Consider the following 20353-nt stretch of genomic DNA (forward strand, 5'->3'; position numbering starts at 1 on the left):
TATAGGATAGTTTAAGACTATAATTAATTAGCAAGCAATATATTACTACTGTTCTTCCATTTATTTAACGAATAGTTTAGAATAAAAGTCTGTATTTAGGGGAGTTAGTTCCCTTTGTGGTTCAGTGGTTAACGAACCCAACAGGAACCATGAGGATGTGGGTTCGATCCCTGGCCTCGATCAGTGGGTTAAGGATCCGGCATTGCCGTGAGCTATGGTGTAGGTCACAGACGCAGCTCGGCTCCTGCATTGCTGTGGCTGTGGCTGGCAGCTGTGGCTCCGATTTGACCCCTAACCTGGGAACTTCCATATGCCGCAGGTGCAGCCCTAAAAAAAAAAAAAACAAAACTGTATTTAGGGAGTACTTATCATGGCTCAGTGGGTTAAGAACCCGACATGGTGTCCATGAGGATGCGGGTTTGATTTCTGGCCTCTCTCAGTGGGTTAAAGATCCGGCATTGCCAAAAGCTGCAGTGTAGGTTGTAGATGCAGCTTGGATCTGGTGTTGCTGTGGCTATGGTATAGGCTGGCAGCTACAGCTCTGATTTGACCCCTAGCCTGGGAACTTCCATATGCTGCGGGTGTGGCCCTAAAAAGACCAAAAAGGAGAGAGGGAGTGATATCTTTCTGAAATGTGATCATTTCTGTTTAAAAATTTTAAGGGCTTTGGAGTTCCCGTCGTGGCACAGTGGTTAACAAATAAGACTAGGAACCATGAGGTTGCGAGTTCGATCCCTGGCCTTGCTAAGTGGGTTAAGGATCTGGCATTGGCGTGAGCTGTGGTGTAGGCTGCAGACGAGGCTCGGATCCTGCGTTGCTGTGGCTCTGGCGTAGGCTGGTGGCTGCAGCTCTGATTAGACCCCTAGCCTGAGAACCTCCATATGCCGCGGGAGCGGCCCTAGAAAAGGCAAAGACAAAAAAAAAGAAAAAAAAAAATTAAGGGCTTCATGGAGCTTTCAGGATAAAGTCCAAACTTCTAAACATTAAAAGGATCTATGCTTATCCTTTGGTTTCATCATTTGCACAAGCCCCCATCCCTTGCTATTAAGCTCCAGCCATAAGAAAAGCTTAAGATGCGAGAGTACATCATGCTATTTTCTCCCTGCGCTTTCCCATGTACTGGTTTGCTGGCTCCCCCACTCTTGCCATGTTAACCTTCCCTTACACTTCCCAATTCAGTTCAAGTGTTACCTCTTCAAGGAAGCTTTTCTAAAAACCGCTGCCAACCCATCTCCCCACATCACGCACCAAATCCGGATTAGGTATACTACATGCCTCCTCCGTGTGCTGTGCAAATACCTATTAGAGGTCTGATCTCATGGCAGAAAAATATCAACTAGGCTGGAAGTTTCTTGAGGGGGGCAGTCTACATTTTTTTTTTTTTTTTAACCTTTCCTTAACTCCCAGTGTGAGCGGCACAAAGTGGCACTACTCAAAATACATGTTTAAGTAGTGAGGAGGTAAATAAAGAAGTCCTCATATCCATTTCTAGAATAAAAGGCATGAGATTTATGAAGACTATTTTCATGGCCTTAGAGACTTTTTTTCCCATTTTTAAAAATTACTCAATGAGGAGTTTCCGTCGTGGCTCAGAGGTTAACGAATCCGACTAGGAACCATGAGGTTGTGCGTTCGATCCCTGGCCTTGCTCAGTGGGTTGGGATCCAGCGTTGAGCTGTGGTGTAGGTCACTGATGTGGCTTGGATCCCGCGTTGCTATGGCTCTGGTGTAGGCTGGCAGCAACAGCTCTGATTGGACCCCTAACCTGGGAACCTCCATGTGCCGCGGGAGTGGCCCCGGAAAAGGCAAAAAAAGAAAATAAAAATAAATTACTTAATGAATTTTATTACCTTTATAGTTGTACAACGATCATCACAACCAAATTTTATAGTATTTCCATCCCAAACCCCCAGTGCACCCCCCCAACTCCCAACCTTAGAGACTTTTTTGCTTTCTTGGTTCACTATCAGAAAATACAGGGCCTCCAGTGTTTACCACAGGCTGGGTTCTTATACTGACTGTATGGAAAGAGGATATAGAGTAATTCACTCCATATTAAAAAGAAAAAAAAAAAAAGAAAAAAACAAACAAAAAAGCAAATCCAGGCTATCTTAAATATGACAAAGAAATTCGGCTATTACTGAATTGACAAAGGGATGAGTGCATTTTTAGAAAAAGGTCAAAGGTAAAAGATTACCTCTCAGGCTAATTTATTCTACCCACTCAACTCTTATTAATTAGGATAGAGCTTTACAAATGTAAATTCTGATGACTTGCCACTCTAGGAGTGGCTGACATACCGCCTCTTTGCCTCGGGCATATTTCAGCTCCTCATTCCACAACTGCTGTTGTTCAGTCTCCAGGTCCTTGGTTAATTTATTAATAGTCTGCTGCAATTCATTTCTTTCATGATTTATTCTCTCAATGTCTGCAACTGAGTACTTCTGGTTATCAACAATATTCTGTAGTCGAGAATTCTCCTGTTTCATTGTTTCACATTCTAGTTCTTCATTGAAAAAGAAAAATGTTTTTAAGTTCCTTTAATTCCTACAAAGAAACTGATGCCATTACTTAATAGAGTTGATCAAGATGTCTAAATTTCAAAGTTATGTACATGTTTATTTTTCTCTTCTTTTTTTGGATAATTCTGATCCCACTTTGTTAATAACATTCTTAAAAAATATAATTAAAGTTTTATGTTAGAACTTTATTTCTCTCCTGGCTTGCTATGGTTTTCAGAACGCACTACATTAAAAAAAAAAAAAAAAAAAAAAAAAAAAAAGGAGAGTTCCTGCTGTGGCACAATGAGATCAGTGGCATCTTGGGAGTGCCAGGAGGCAGGTTCGATCCCTGGCCCAGCACAGTGGGTTAAGGATCTGGCATGACCGCAGCTTTGGCTGTGGTTGCGACTGTGGCTTGGATCCAATCCCTGGCCTGGGAACTCCATATGCCATGGGGAGCCCAAAAAAGAAATAGTAAAAAAAAAAATGGCCCCATACATGATGATTATGATTAAGAATTGTTAGACTTAAGAGAGATAGTCTGTTGTTCAGTTAAAATACTTCTTAAGGAGTTCCTGCTGTGGTTCAGCAGAAATGAACCCGACTAGTATCCATGAGGGTGCAGGTTTGATCCCTGGCCTTGCTCAGTGGGTTACAGATCTGGTGTTGTCATGAACTGTGGTATAGATTGCAGATGTGGCTTGGATCCAGAGTTGCTGTGGCTGTGGTGTAGTCCAAAAGCTGTAGGTAGCTCCAATTTGACCCCGAGCCTGGGAACTTCCATATGCTGCAGGTGCAGACCTAAAAAGCAAAAAAAAAAATTTTTAATACTCCTGCATGATTCTCTGCAATAAGTCAGAAAACCCACATTTTTTTTTTGGCTACACCCACAGCATGTGGAAGTTCCTGGGCCAGGGATCAAACCTGTGCCACAGGAGCAACCCAAGCTGCTGAAGTGACAATACCAGATCCTTCATCCACTGCGCCATAAAAGAACTGCTAAAGTTTTTTGCAAACATAAAAATATTTATATGAACATACATCAGTTTATTCTTATTTCAGTGATATTTTTCAGTGGTTTCATCAGATATTAAGTGATCATACCAGTTAGGTTCTTGCTTAGCAAAATTTGTAATCATGAATGACTATATTGAACTAAGAGAATATGGCACATACAAACAGCAAATGATCATGACAGGGGAAGAAAAGTTATCAAATTTAAAGTATTTGTGGTCATACAGAAAAGTGATTTCAACATTTTGTGACTCATAGCTTATAAAGAATATGACAGTATTTTTTAAGTAGGCTGAGATAAATGGATGGATAAGAATACTCATGACTAAAAGGGTCAAGAAAATCGTCCTGAGGGCTGAGAGGATCCAATATCTTGGCTTTGTTGTAATTCATTCATACTACAGAACTATAGTTGGGAAGTGCCACACCTGAGCTCAAAATAAATTACTGGCTGGTTTAAGTAAGACTTCATATATTAGAGGAATCTGCATAAAAAATCCACAATATACAATACTTAGAGAGTTTAAATATGTCTCATTCACTCTTGGTTATGAGTGGCTTCCCCCGCCTCCCTTTCTGGCCACTCCATGGCGTATGGGCACATGGAGTTCCTGGGCCAGAGATCAGATCCAAGCTGTAATCGTGACCTATGCTGCAGCTATAGCAATGCTGGATCCTTAACCCACTGTGCCAGGCCGGGGATCGAACCTGCATCCCAAGACACTTCTGATCCCTTTGTGTCACAGTGGGAACTCCACGAATGGCTTTAAATAATCAAGAAACTTATTTTTTTGTCTTTTTAGGGCCACACCGGAGGCACATGGAAGTTCCCAGGCTAAGGGTTGAATTGGAACTGCAGCTGCTGGCCTACTCCTAAGCCATAGCAATGCGGAATCTGAGCAGAGCCTGTGAACTACACCATAGATCAGGGCAACACCAGATCCTTATCCCACTGAACGAGGCCAGGGATCAAACCTGTGTCCTCATGGATAACTGGTCAGGGTTGTTAACCACTGATCCATGTCTGGAACCCCCAAGAAACTTAAAATACTCAGAATAAAAACATCTTAGGAGGGAGTTCCTGTGGTGGCACAGTGGGTTAAGGATCTGGGGTTGCCACAGCTGTGGTATAGGTCGCAGCTGCTACTCAGGTTCGATCCCTGGCCCAGGAACTTCCATGTGCTGCATGTGTGGCCATAAAATACCGCCCAAAACAAAAAACAAATCTTAGGTTAAAAACTATCAAATTTTTGTCTCCAACTAAATCACTCTGCAATGGCAAGTGACTGCTGAAGTATTTCTCTTTCACCTACCCAGTTTGTAATTACTGGAAAAAAATTCTCACAAGAAAAATAAGGATGAAAATTCTCCAATTAAATACCAATAAGGAAGATAAATTATTATAATAAGGTATTGACTTAACTGCATTACAAACATTGCTATGTTAAGAAATAGTCTATAGCTCCTTGTTATCATGGAGAGTAAACACTAAGGGTCAAGTGTAAACTATTTAAAGAGTTGGTTTAGAGCAAAGCTAATATATGTAATCAGACTTATCTGGAAAGAATAAAACAATTTAGCAAATACCCCAGATAATTATTGTCCTTGATTTGACAGAGGATCAATATTCCATAGACTGAGAGTTAAATATGCTAAGGACTATCTATACAATTGCTATGTGAGACAGACACAGTCTGTAACAGCCTAAAAGAATAAAGTTGAAGCAGGCAAAAACCTGGGAAAATAGTACAGTAGGTGCATCTGGCTATTTATTTTGTAAACTGCCATCCAGTGGCTCTCTGATGTGTAGATACTTTTTTTCTGATTTCCTTTTGGCACCACAGAAGCATCAATCAATCATGTGCCACAGCATTTCCAGAGTTTTATGATTAAGATTCACGTGTGTTTATGAAAATAAGGTTAGCAGTACACAAGATATAAACAGGCTTTCTTTAGCTGGGCTTTTTGTAGTACTTGCATCTTTTCATCTTATTTTTAATCAGCTTAAGCTGCTGAGTAGCTTAGGAGGTAGTGACAGAGGATAAGGCAATTATAGCTGACTGAGGACAGCAGAGATTTAAAAATCTGGCTTATTAATTACAAGGTGGAACAGAAGACACATGTATATTCGGGAGGCATACGTTCTTAGGTTAGGTCCTTCCTGGCATCACCAGGTGTCTGAAAACATGTTAGACGGTATAGTAGTTGAATAATGGCCACCCAACCACATGAAGTCTTATCCTTCGAATTTGTAAACATTACATTATTTGGAAAAGGAGTCTTCACAGATATGATTAAGTATTTTGAGATGAGGAGATAACCCTGGATTATCAAGGTGGGCCCTAAATGCCATCATAAGTGCCCTTTAAAGATAAAGGCAGGGAGAAATGAACACGGACAGAGACACAATCTCAGCGAAGGCAACGTGAGGATACAGGTAGAGACCGGAGTGACGTGGCCACAATCTCAGGGATGCTGTCAGACAGCAGGAGCTGAAGAGGCAAGGAATGGATTCTCCCCCAGCGTCCTCGGAGGAAGTGTGGCTGGCCTGATTTGCAACTTCTAGCTTTTTGTGAATGAATTAATTTTCCCTGTTTTAAGCAAGCAATTTGTGGTAAGTCGTTGCGGCAGCCTCAGAAAACAAATACAGAAGTCATTAAAAACTTGATAGCCTGCTGTAGCCATTTACTGTTAGAGGCAAAAGGAGAGACAACAAAGTTGTCTCTATATGCATAAATCCCACGCAGGTTCCCATCTCACGCCGAATGACCTCTTTTAGCATCAGTTGTGCTTACCTACTCTAGAAATTTCTTCATCAAGACCATTCAATTTCTGGTCAAGAATGGCTGAATGAGACTCCAAATTGCTCATGTATGCCTGATATTTTTGAACATCTGCTTGTAAGGAAGCTTTCAGTTTTCTCAGTGACTCTAGACGATTCTTTAAAAAGAAAAGAACATGAAGTTAGTTATTCTCATCAATAATCATTCCATACTTTACCTGAAAGTAAAGCAATGTTATTTAAATTCATCTTAGAGGAAAGTAAATTAGAATTTTCCTTTTACTTTCAGAGGGAGTCAAAGGAACTAAATGGGAAGTTTATTGTTATTACCCAATTAAGAGGCTGTACTCTGCAGAAGTCAGTTTGGGATAGAAAAAGTGACGGGTCAGAATGAAAAAGTACCAACATTTAAGATCTGTTATTTTACAGAATGGTCTAAGTGGCTTCTGTGATATAACATGCAAAATGAAATTAGTTATCTGGATAGTATCATTTAGCTTTTAGAAAGCTCTTAGGATACAATATAGTATACACTCCCATTTATTACCATTCTGCTTCCACTATCTACAAAACTCAGCACCTCTTGTAAGTAGTGCTCCCTAGAGGTGTATAACATTGGGACTTTGCTCTAAAGATCTTTCTGGTCTTATGTAAATAGGTAACACTCTTTCATCATATTTTGAACTTCGTTAGTCCAAGACTGATAAATCACAAGGGAAAACAAAGCTCTAGGGATAACCACACATGTTTTCATTGGGAGTTATGTCCTATGTAAAAAATTTTAATTTTAAGAAGCTTATTTTGTCAATGTATTCAAAAAAAGTAGATGAAACAGCTGGTGTTCTTTAAGAAGACTCAAGAGTATAGGTAAGTGTATAAGCCTATTGAAGATAAGCATGTTTACTAACCGGTTCTTTTTCTCTTTCTTGTTCCAGTCTTGCAATCTGTTCATTCAATGCTCTGTTTTTTGCTGCTAATGACTCCAGCTTTGAAGCATCTACATTAAATAAATCCTCTGGAGAAAAAGCCAAAAACTTCATGAGATCTCAAATCTGCTTAGAAAATTCTTCCCCATGCAACCACCGTGGAAAACAGTATGGGGATTCCTCAGAAAACTCAAAATAGAACTACCATTTGATCCAGCAATCCCACTCCTGGGCGTCTATCCAGAGAAAATCACGACTCGCAAAGACACGTTCTCCAATGTTCACTGCAGCACTATTTGCAATAGTCAAGACATGGAAACAACCTAAATGTCCATCGACAGAGGAGTGGATCAAGAAGATGTGGTACATATACACAATGGAATATTACCCAGCCATTAAAAGGAACGAAATACCGGCATTTTTAGCAACATGGATGGACCTAGAAATTATCATGCTAAGTGAAATGAGTCAGACAATGAGATACCAACATCAAATGCTTTCACTGACATGTGGAATCTGAAAAAAGGACAGAATGAACTTCTTTGCAGAACAGATACTGGCTCACAGACTGAAAAGTCTGTGGTTTCCAAAGGGGACAGTTTGGGGGGTTGGGGGGGGATGCAATGGAGTTGTGGGATGGAAATCCTATAAAATTGGATTGTGATGATCATTGTACAACTATAAATGTAATAAATTCATTGAGTAATTAAAAAAAAAAAGAACATTCTTCCCCAGGTTTTTACTATTGCTCTCTCCTCACTTCGTCTCATCTCTATTCAAAATACTCCCAGTGAATGGCATCCTATTGTCTGTAAAATTGAAGCCCTTCCCTTTAGTCTATTACACTCTCTCCCTACCCCACTTCATTTTCATTTGATTATTGTCTCTGTCTAACAGAATGTAAGCTTAGGGAAGGGATTTTTATCTCTGATTTCTGTATCTTGCATGACTACATGGTGGCTAGTACATAGTATGAGTATAAAGAATATTGTTTGAATAAATGAATATAATACATATGCTTAACAAAACAGAAATATCAACTTGCTAGATGCTTTCGGTATTAGGTCACTATACATTTTCATCTTTTTTTTTTTTTTAGGGTTGCACCTGTGGCATATGGAGGTTCCCATGCTAGGGGTCTAATTGGAGCTGCAGCTGCCAGCCTATGCCACAGCCACAGCAACGCCAGATTAGAGCCATGTCTGTGACCTACACCACAGCCCAAGGCAACGCCAGATCCCTAACCCACTGAACGAGGCCAGGGATCGAACCTGAAACCTCATGTTTCCTAGTGGGATTTGTTAACCACTGAGCCATGACGGGAACTCCCATTTTCATCTTTAAGTAAAAAACACAAGCATCATATACTTTGCTCCCTTTCTCATTTGGACATGATGAAATTGTCCTGGTTATTCTTCAGGAAGGTATATCCCATGGTAATATAACAGCATGCTTTCAGTTTTTCTGGCAGGGTGGTATTCTCCTATTTTGACTGATTCCGTTGTCTTTGGAGGATAGCTTTATGTATTCTAAACCTCTCTATTCTACCCATCACTCTGGCATTTTATTAACAAGACTATTACAATAAAAAGAACAACAATGTAAAATAATACCTCTGGAATGTTTCAGAGATAGCTCATAAATACTGAATGCCACTAGATTATAGTTGAATGGAAAAATAATTTTTTATTTGGAAATATAATGGCTGATTAACTTTCTGACACAAATTTTGAGAGAGACGATAGGTCTCCTGACTAACTGGTACTTTAATTTCTAAAATAATAAAGCAAGGATATCACAGGGATATTATCCCCCAGAGGAATAACATGTGCTGATTATCTTCTGTGCTCCTGGTAGTCTGTGCAGTATTTTATAGACACGGCCATCTAATCTTACAGAACTTTGTTATACAGGTTGGTTAGGAGTTTGCTGAAGTCACACAGCCAATAAGGAGTTATGTCTCAGGTCTTACTGCAACACCAGTATTCTTCCTGCTTAACTTTTACTTCTCTCCACCAAAGAAACAGTTATGAAAAAAGTCAGTAGCATCTAAATACATTTAAGATGAGTTGCTCACATAAACACTGGGCACATTAAGGTAAACTACAACTCCTTGAGCAGTGTTAGATAAACGACCCAAAGCAAGCACACTAGGAACACTTACTCAGCTTGGATTGTAACTCTGCGTTCATCTCTTCAAAGCTGTCGGCACCAGTCATGAAACTCTCATAGCATTTTATTGTGTAGTCCAAAAACAACTGTCGGGTTAAGCAGATGTAAAAACAAAGCCATGATTCTCTATTTAGTTTCACTTTTCTAAGTGGAAATTTAAATTTTAATTAAAAAAATAAAATCAGGAATACTAAGTGGTTACATGAACCCTTGTGAGACACAAACCTAGGAATACCACTAATTACACTGCACAGATTTACTCAGTCTGCTACTTCTAAAGTGAATCATGAGAATGAAAAGAACACAAATTTGTATAAAGATGATATTTAGTAAATAGTAAAAAACAAAACAACAAATCTATACCTTTAGCATTCTGAGGTCAGACAAAGCAGCTTATAAATAAATATAATTCAACATAAAATGTATAAACTTAAGCATCTTTAGGATAATCTAACTTATAAAAAATTTAAATGAACTGCTGGTCATTTAAGTCCAATTAAACTGACAAAGTCTAGTTGTGAAAATCAGAACGTAATGAATATAGGTTAAAATTTACATCAGGCAAAAAAGGGGCATGATTAATAGACATCTAAACAGTAGAATATAAGCATTTTTAATATTTATCCGAGAGAAAAACAATACTAAATTTTGCAGTTATGTGGCGTTTTAGTCACTGAGGATGTGTACTTTGTTAGGAGGCACGGATGACTGATGAGAATTTTCCATAGCCTAGATGAAGCAAACATCCCTCAAGACAAGCCAATTCCCTTTGTGCGGATTCTCTGCTTACTAAACAACCTTCTTATTACCTCGGTGACATGGAAGGGGTACCCTGAATAGGCAGAAAGAGTACTCTTGTAACTGGAAAGATGTATCATTCGTGGTACATTTATATATTTTTCGTTCTTCTTCAGGTGTAAATTTGGTAATTGTGAATCATTTTTCTTAAGATTGGTCAATCTTGATTTTGCAGATTAAAAAAAAAAATTCAGTTTCTAGATCCACAAGGCTGAAGCTCAGACTCTGGTAAAACTGGACACTTTGATAATTTCTTTGTCTTTTGTCTTTTTAAGTCTGCACCCACGGTATATGGAGGTTCCTAGGCTAGGGGTCCAATTGGAGCTACAGCTGCTGGCTTACACCATAGCCACAGCCACAGCCACAGCCATGTGGGATCCGAGCCATGTCTGCAACCTACACCACAGCTCATGGCAACGCCAGATCCTTAGCCCACTGAACGAGGCCAGGGATTGAACCCAAAACTAGTTACTAGTTACCAGTTGGGTTTGTTAACCACTGAGCCACGACGGGAACTCCTTTGATAACTTTTTAATTAAAATTAAAGTTAATTTTTAATTTTAAATTAAAAAAATGAAAAATAGCACTTTATAGTTTCCAAAGTGCTTCTATATTGTCATCTGAAATAGTAGCTAAAATAGCAAGAATAACTTTTACTGGTTTAACCTTAGTGATAAATATAAAGAAATTTACTATTTAATAATTTAGTAGGTGCTATAATTTCATTTGGGTGAAAACTGAGGTACAAATAAATCTTGTTCAGTACACATACTGCAACATGGGAGGAGAATTCTCACGGCTTTCTAGCTGATTCTCCAGCAGGGATCACTGATGGAGTAGTTAGAGGGGTATGGTATTCTTTATTTAAAAAAAAAACAACCAAAAAACGGAATAGTACCATGCTGGTCAGTCAATATATCTTTGAACTATTTCTCATGTAGTAAGAAAAGATGAGGATGAAGTTATTTCCACTTTTTTTTTTTTTTTTTTTTTTTTTTTGTCTTTTTAGGGCCACACCGCAGAAAATGGAAGTTCCCAGGCTAGGGGTTGAATTGGAGCTACACCTGCGGGCCTACACCATAGCCACAGTAACTTGGGAGATGAGCTGCATCTTCAACCTACACCACAGCTCATGGCAATGCCGGATCCCTGAACCAATGTGTGAGGCCAGGGACCGAACCTGCATCTTCATGGATTCTAGTAGGATTTGTTTCCGCTGCGCCATGAAGGGAACTTATTTCCACTTTCTTTTAATGACAAATACTCCAAAAAGTAAAGATCAGTATTAGAACAGACATTAATGTTTAATCTCAGTATTATAAATTTATTTATTGAAGTTGGTATTTGTTCCATTTGGATATATAAAATTTGTGTATTTTAGGAAATAGGGTGGGGTTAGTCACATAGTTTAGGCTTCAATAAAGTATAGTTTCAGGATCAATATAAACTATCTATTTACCTTTTTTTTTTTTTGTCTTTTGTCCTTTTTTTTAGGGCCACACCCGCAGCATATGGAGGTTCCCAGGCTAGGGGTCTAACTGGAGCTATAGCCACCGGCCTACCGCCAGAGACACAGCAATGCCAGATCCGAGCCTCATCTGTGACCTACATCACAGCTCATGGCAATGCCGGATCCTTAACCCACCGAGTGAGGCCAGGGATCAAACCTGCAACTTCATGGTTCCTAGTCAGATTCGCTTCTGCTGCGCCACAAAGGGAAGTCCCAAACTACTTATTTACTTTTATCTTGATCACTTTTGGAAGGGGCAACTCTAAGTGGCAATATGCCTAACTGAAAAGGCCAAAACAAAACAAAAACCCACATGCCATCTATTTTAAGACTCAGTCTTTTATACTTTGTGTCAATAAAACATGATATTAAAATAATGATGCCACTGGGGTTTAGGATGGAAATGCTATAAAATCGGGTCGTAATGATCATTGTACAACTATAAATGTAATAAAATTCACTGAGTAATTTTAAATAAATAAATAAATAAGTAGGCATTATAATAGGATTGCTATAGGAATCCAAATTAGCCTGATTAAGAACTAAGCTTCTATATCCAATCACTTATGATAGAACATGACGGAAGAAAAAAGAATGTATGAGAAAAAGAATGTGTGTGTGTATATGTGTGTATGACTAGTCACTTTGTTGTACAGCAGAAATTGACAGAACACTGTAAATCAATTACACTTTAATAAGAATTTTTTTAAAAAGAACTAAAAAAAAAAATAATGCCAGTATTGATGTCTTCATTCTAAAAGAAACACACAACAATAATATGTTATGACAATTTCAACTGCCTTGACTTTTTTACTTACTTAACATTTTCAAATGTGCCCAGTTAATTTTAGGAAACCACAGTGTGACTCTAAGAGTAAATCCATTGACTAATATTTTAAAAAATCAGTTTTAGAAGATTTTCAGGAAGGAAAAAGACATGTCCTACAAAAGAATATATTAATTTTAACAAAGACTCATTTAGTGAATAATATTAAGATAACTCTAATGTTCATGGTAATATAAGGTACCTTATTATGCATAATTCCATCTTCAGTTTCTTCTCCCCAAGGCTGTCCGTCATCAAATAAAGGTGAACTTTCTTTCATGGCAGTATGTAACTATTTAGTACACAAACAAGATATTAAGTTGATTGAGTTTATAAGGAAAACACACAGCTTTCATATGTTGTCAAATTTGTTTTTTAGTGTCATTTTTACAGGCATTTGCATTATTATTATTTTTGGGGTCTTTTTGTCTTTTTAGGGCCGTACCTGTAGCATATGGAGGTTCCCAGGCCAGGGGTCTGACTGGAGCTGTTGCTGCTGACCTACATCACAGCCACAGCAAGGCCAGATCTGAGCCACGTCTGCTACCTACACCACAGCTCACAGCAACGCTGGATCCTTAACCCACTGAGCAAGGCCAGGGATCAAACCTGCAACCTCATGGATGCTAGTCAGATTTGCTTCTGCTGTGCCGTGATGGGAACTCTGAGGTATTTGCATTACTGTATGACTGAAAGTCTCTTGAAAGGTTATTCCTTTAAACCTTAAAATATAATCCTTTTGATATTTTAGTGACCACATTCTTTAGGATTAAAAAAGGATGGCTCCATATTTAGTTCTACAGAGAAAAATATGCTGACTTTTTACACTATTAACCCACTGCAAACACATACACGCATTTTAATAAAATTCTGAGAATCCCTCCCAAAATACCTGTCACATAAAAGGTGAATCAGTTATAATTAAAAAAAAAAAAAAAAGAGAGAAAGAAATGGAGTTCCCAACATGGCTCAGCAGAAAAATCCATGAGGAAGCAGGTTTGATCCCTGGCCTTGCTCAGTGAGTTAAAGATCCAGTGTTGTGGGAGTTCCTGTCATGGCTCAGTGGTTAACGAACCCAACTAGTAACCATGAGGTTTCGGGTTCGATTCCTGGCCTTGCTCAGTGGGTTAAGGATTCGGCGTTGCCGTGAGCTGTGGTGTAGGTCGCAGACGCAGCTCGGATCCCGCATTGCTGTGGCTCTGGTGTAGGCCGGTGGCTACAGCTCCGATTCAACCCCTAGCCTGGGAACCTCCATATGCTGTGGATACGGCCCTTAAAAGACAAAAAAACAAAAAAACAAAAAACAAACAACCAAAATTGATTTTGCCTTGAGACAGTTATAACGATTTCCATTTTATGGCAAACCAATGCGAATCCAGTATGCAAAAACAGATTCAGATATACTACCTAAAATGCGTGGTACTTTTGCTGACAAAAAAAAAAAAAAAAAAAAAAGAAAAAAGCCAAAACTGTGGAACAGATTGCAACCACCGTGAACAAGAAACCTGGTCAGGGAACACCAAATTCAGCTAATACCCAAGGAACTGCAACACCAAATCCTCAGGTCCCTAATTATCCTCCAAATTATATTTTATTCCTTAATAATTTACCAGAAGAGACTAATGAGATGATGCTATCCATGCTGTTTAATCAGTTCCCTGGTTTTAAGGAAGTACGTTTGGTACCTGGGAGGCATGACATTGCTTTTGTTGAATTTGAAAACTATGGACAGGCTGGAGCTGCCAGGGATGCTTTACAGGGCTTTAAGATCACACCATCCCATGCCATGAAGATCACTTACACCAAAAATAACATTTGGGATAGTTGTCAGGACTTGGTATTTATGGTTTTTGTTTTGATAACGTTTGGCCAGGCCATTTTAATGGGGGGCGTGGGACGTGTATGTGAAATTTTTGTAAAGGATTTAAAAAATTACCTAGTCTTTGGTTAGCCTCAGTGAACTGTGAACTGCAAAGGCCTTAATTTTGCCCAATAAACATTTATTTGTTAAAAAAAAATTATTTCTCTTTTATATGAACTTAATTTTGGTGCTCAAATATTCAGTGACTCCTTCTGAGTGTTTAAACATTCATTGTAGATTGAAATTTATAAAATCCTTAGAAATACAAATGTTTAAGGTTGAAAGTGATAAAATAAATTATAGCAAAGCTTTCAGATGTTAATTAACAAGCTATAATTAACAAGCTAAAAGGAAAATGCCAAATTCTATGTTGGAACACTCGTTTTTATAACGTTTTAAAAATAGAGCCTTTCAAAAATGAAAGAAAATTAAAACAAAAATGCTATGAAACATCAAGATACAAATGTATACTTAGCATAATGAACGTTAAGCCCTAAAAAAAAGGACTATGCACTAGGAGTATAAAAAAGAATGTGGTTTCTGCTAAAAGTATTTCACTAATGTTTTTTTGTCTTTTTAGGGCTGCACTTGCAACAGATGGAGGTTCCCAGGCTAGGGGTGGAACTGGAGCTACAGCTGCAGGCTTGTGCCACAGCTGCAATAACATCAGATCCAAGCCGCATCTGTAACCTACACCACAGCTCACGGCAATGCTGGATCCTTAACCCACCGAGCGAGGCTAGGGATTGAACCCTCAACCTCATGGTTCCTAGGTGGATTCATTTCTACTGTGCCATGATGGGAACTCCAGTATTTCACTAATTTTCTTATGCTAGTTCTCATATATAGGATTACTGAGGGGGGATACTGTCCTTGGTCTAGAGTAGCTTGCCCTATCTGCCTCTTTCCTATTCCAAAAGCACTCATAAAACTTTCTTTCTAACTAAGGTGGATGCAGGCAAGCTCTATTAACTCATCCTTTATCTCTTCTTCCTCTGTCAAGCCCTCAGATGACAATCAGATTGAATGAAGTATGAAAGACATGTACATCAGAGCCTAAGATAAGAACAGAATCTGCTACCTTGTCATCAGGGTAGACAGAGACAGAATTCTGTTGCGTTATCAAAGGTCCTTGTGAAAACTCTTGCTACTCTGCAAGATTCAATGAGAGCTTTGCACATGGACAGAGTCCCTGGGAACTATCAGAAAGACTCTCACTACAAGAACTGAAAGTCCTTCTGAGGAGATTTGGTTGAAATAGTTTCAACCTGCAATTGTATAGAGATAACCAGAATTATGGATTTGAGTAATCCTTTTTAAATTTTTTTTTTTTTTTTAGCCACTTTGATCATGAACCAAAAAACTAATCACAGAGCACTTGGAGTGTATACACCCTCCTACTCATGCTCTGGTAGAGAAGACAGGGTAACTTTGGCAAAACTCCCATCAAACTTTGTAATAAGGATGTGCTAAGCTCTGTTAGGAGGCATAATGAGAGTGAGGGAAGAAATAAAACTTCAACATTAACAAGCTGAATTCAGGAGTATAACAAAGGAATAGATAAAGAGGTTGTTAGGGAACCAGTACCATATCATATCAACAGATCATGAGAAAAATACAATGATCTCAATAGATTCTATAAAAGCATATGATAACCTTCAATAACCATTCATTATTATTATTATTTTTTGTCTTTTTAGGGCTGCACCCACAGCATATGGAGCTTCCCAGGCCAGAGGTCCAATTGGAGCTGTAGCTGCTGGCCTACACCACAGCTCACAGCAACGCTGGTCCTTAACCCACTGAGCAAGGCCTGGGATCGAACCTGCATCCTCATAGATGCTACTCAGATTTGTTTCTGCTGAGCCATGATGGGAACTCCCTCAGTCATCATTCTTGATAAAAACTAGAAACAGGCAGATAAACTTGAACATGAAAAACACTTATCTTCTATCTGAAAATATCTTAACTAAATGACAAAACAAAACATTTCATTTGAAAATAGCGGTAGCAATGGAATCAACCAGAACAGTAGTAATTAGCTAATTCAGTAAGGGTAATACATATAAAAAACTCTCTTATCAATAAGCTTAGAAATACAATGAAAAAAAAGTTAAAAGACTGCACCACAGAAACAAAACACATGGAATTTACCTAATAAAAGTATGTTGCCTGATAAGAAGAAAACTACAAAATTTTACTGAAGGAACAAAAGGGATATAAGTGACAGATTTATCATTTTCCCCAGTGACAAGACTAAGTATTGTCAAGATGGTAATTTCTTCCCAACACATATAAAAACTCAATTCATTAACAATAAAAAACAATCACAAGATATATTTTGAAATTTGAAAAAAACAAAGAGTGAGGAAGAACAGCTTGGAAAATTGTGAAAAGCAATTGAGAATCTTCTACTATAGGAGTTCTCTGGTGGCTCAGCAGGTTAAAGATCCGGGGCTGTCATTGCTGTAGCTCAGGTTTGATCCATGGCCTGGGAACTTCTACATGCTGTGGGTGTGGCGAAAAAGGAAAAAAAAAAGTTTCTTCTACATAAAATATATTAGAAAGGTATAAGAATTAGAATAGTTATGAGGTAGTGATAATAAAGAGAGAACGTATGTTTAAGAACATACTGGTGACAATTCAAAAATGTGAATGGGGTGATGTTAAGATGGAGAAATAGGCCTTACCCGGCTTCACTCCCCCTCACAAGAACAACTAACAACTAACTATTCATGGACAAAGCACTACAGTGAAAATCCTAGAACACAGAGGTGAGGCTGAAGCGTGCCCTTATACCACAAATAGTGAGACAGACCACATTAGAAGGGTAAGGGGAAGGGCTACACATTGACTGTGCTGCCCCTCCCCTGGGCTGGTACAGCATGAACCATGAACTGACAGGACTCCCCCAGCCTTCAATTCCTCTGGTAGAAAAGAAAGCACTGTGGGTTGCTTCCTGGGAGGATCTGTGGGGCTTGTGATGGAGACACAGGAGGGGCTTGCGGCAACCAGTGCTTGGATCTTGGCCAGCTGAGTTCCTAACTGCATCCCCCAAGTAGCTGTCCCAAACAGTGGCTTTGCTCATCTGCAGAGCCAAGTCGGTGGCACAGTCTGAGCAGGAAACATGGCAGGGACCTCAAACAATGAGCCTTGCTGGCCTAGGCAGGGGAGTTAATTCACAGTCCCACTCACTGCTGAGTATAGCTCTTAGCCCCATCTGACAAGAAGGCCTGGCTGGAACACTTGAGAAGCTGTTTAGCTCAGAAATATTAGAGTGAAGAGCCTGTGAGGTAGAGCTAATGGGCCACAGAGCACAGCCAGAGGCCCCATTTAGACAGGAAACTTGGGGAATGGGTCAGCTTGAGTCAGGACCACAAACTCAGAGCTTTGGTGGCCCTGGAGCTATTTTCTTGCTTTCCCCAAACAAGGGAGCTAATTCACAGCCCCATACACTTCGGAGTTTAGTTCCTGGCTCTGCCCCGCCAGGAATTCTGGTCGGAGCCCTTGAAAAACTGCTTGACCCAGCAGAATGTGAGCAGAGAGCCAAGCCAGTGACCCCATGTAGTCAGTCTGCCTGATTAGGTCCCCGATAATTTTGCTAGTCTTGGGGCCAATCTATAGCCTCAATTGGCCAGGGAAACTCATTTACACCTCTTTCCAAAGCTGAATACAGCCGCCAGCCTGACCTCCAGGAAACCTAACTGGACCTCCAGGAATCCAGGTAACCCATCCTGCAACTCCAATTAAAAGGGTACTTGAGCAGGGAACCTGGCCAGTGCCCCTACCATCTTCACAGCTAGGATGGTGGCCTGTCAGATCAGGGAACTTGATGCATAGTGCTGCCTAATCTGATTTCCAAACAAGAGCCTCGCCAGCCTTGGAGCAGATATGGGGCCTCTCCTAGCCAGGGAAACTAAGTTGTATCTCTGCCCACTGTTGTTGACAGCCATCAGCCTGTCCAACCAGGGAACCAAAGCAGAGCACACGGGAAACTGAAAAACTCACAAATACAAGGAAATCAAATATCATTTTCCTGAGCAATCAGTGGATCAAAGAAGAAAGGAGAAATAATATACCAAGACTTATGGGATGTAGCAAAAGCAGTTTTATAAGCTTAGAGCCATAAACACATGCATCAAGAAAATCGAAACAGCCCAAATAAACAACCCAACTTTACACCTCAAGGAATGAGAAATGGACCAAACTAAGCCCAAAGTTAGCTGAAGGAAGGAAATAAAATAAAGATTAAAATAGAAACAAAGGAAATGGGGGACAGGAAAACAATAGAAAAGATTTAAAAGAACGGGGAAACTTTTGGCTAGACTAACTGAAGAAAAAAAGAGAAAGGGTCCAAATCAACAAAATTATAAATAAGACATTAAAACTGAAACACAAAGGATCATCACAAGCTACTATGAACAATGATATGAGAACAAACTGGACAACCTAGAAGAAAAAGGTAAATTCTTAGAAACATACAACCTAGCAAGACTGATACAGATAGAAATAGAAAATTTGAACAGACCAACAAAGCACTTTAAAAAAATCATTCCACATGATTAAGTGGGATTTATTGTAGGAGGCAAAGATGTTAATACATGCAAATCAATAAATGTTACACATCTCATTAACAGAATAAAGAAAAAAACATGATAACTCAATAGAGAAAATGCGTTTGACAAAATTCAACATCCCTTCAAAATAAAAACTCTCAAACTGTGTGTAGATGAAATGTATCTCTACATAATTAAGCCCATATATGACAAGACCACAGCTAACATTATACTCAAAGGTGAAAAGCTGAAAGCTGTTATGCTACAATCAGGAACAAGATAAGGATGCACACTGTTGACATAGTACTGGAAGTCCTAGCCAGAGTAATTACAGAAGACAAAGAAATAAAAGGCATCAGAATCAGAATGGAAGAAGTAAAATTATCTCTATTTGCAGATGACATGGTTTTATAGAGAAAATCCTAAAGACACCTCAAAAAAAAACCCTGTTAAGATCTAATCAACAAATTCAGGAAAGTCGCAAGATACAAAATTAAAATACAAAAACCAGTGGCATTTCTATATACTAATGACAAATTATCTGAAAAAGAAAAAAGGAAAACGCTATCATTTACAATAGTATCAAAGCAATAAAATACTTAGGAGTAAATTTAACCAAGGAGGTGAAAGATATCTTACTGAAAAGTATAGGACATTGATGAAAGAAACTGTAGACACAAATAAAGGGAAAGATATAAATTTAAGCTGTATTATAAAGATACAGAATCAAAAGAGTTACGGTACTAGCATAAAAACAGACACATAGACGGATGGAATAGAACGGAGAGCCTCAAAATAAATCCATGCATATATAGTCAACCAATATGTGACAAGGGAGTCAAGAATACTCAATAGCAAAAAGTCTCACCAATAAATGGTGCTAGTAAAATTGGATATTCACATTAAGAGAACGAAACTAGTACCTTTCTTACACCACTCACAAAAGTTAACTTGAATTGGATTTGACTTAACTATAAGACTTGAAACCATAAAACTAGAAGAAAACGTAGGCATTAAGCTCCCTGACACTGGCAATGATTTTTTGGATTTGAGAGCAAAAGCAAAGTCAACAAAAGCAAAAATAAAGTGGGGCTACATTAAACTAAAAGATTTCGGCAGAGCAAAAATGATCAACAAAATGAAAGGGTAACCTATGGAATGTGAGAAAATATTTGCAAATCATTTAACTGATAAGGTGTTAACAACCAAAATACATAAATAAGTTATATATCAATAGCAAAGAAATAATGATATTTAAAAAAAATGGGTGAAAGACCCTAATAGGTATTTTCCCAAAGATACTCAAATGGCCAACAGGTACTCAACAACACAAATCATCAGGGAAATGCAAATCAAAACCACAGTGGGAAACTTCATGTCTGTGAGAATGGCTTCCATCAAAAAGAC

The 20353-nt window shown here is 38.8% G+C and overlaps 1 protein-coding gene and 1 pseudogene across 2 annotated transcripts in view; one reads left to right on the forward strand and one right to left on the reverse strand.

Annotated features, from left to right (window-relative positions):
- Window positions 1-20353, reverse strand: part of NDC80 (NDC80 kinetochore complex component) — a 54935-nt gene that overhangs the window by 23588 nt on the left and 10994 nt on the right. For both annotated transcript variants that reach the window (XM_013999249.3, XM_021096139.2), the window contains exons 7-11: window positions 12732-12821; window positions 9388-9481; window positions 7206-7312; window positions 6311-6455; window positions 2301-2506 (exon numbers count right to left, since the gene is read on the reverse strand). In XM_013999249.3, the coding sequence (XP_013854703.2) occupies window positions 2301-2506; window positions 6311-6455; window positions 7206-7312; window positions 9388-9481; window positions 12732-12821 (642 nt within the window). The remainder of the gene's footprint in view (window positions 1-2300; window positions 2507-6310; window positions 6456-7205; window positions 7313-9387; window positions 9482-12731; window positions 12822-20353) is intronic.
- LOC110255193 (U2 small nuclear ribonucleoprotein B'' pseudogene) lies at window positions 13852-15362 on the forward strand (annotated as a pseudogene).

The sequence above is a fragment of the Sus scrofa genome, chromosome 6, assembly GCF_054392235.1.
Source record: "Sus scrofa isolate SSC_HxYL_T2T_F1_AM1 chromosome 6, Sscrofa_HxYL_maternal_Yorkshire_Landrace_v2.0, whole genome shotgun sequence".
Taxonomy (NCBI): Eukaryota; Metazoa; Chordata; class Mammalia; order Artiodactyla; family Suidae; genus Sus; species Sus scrofa.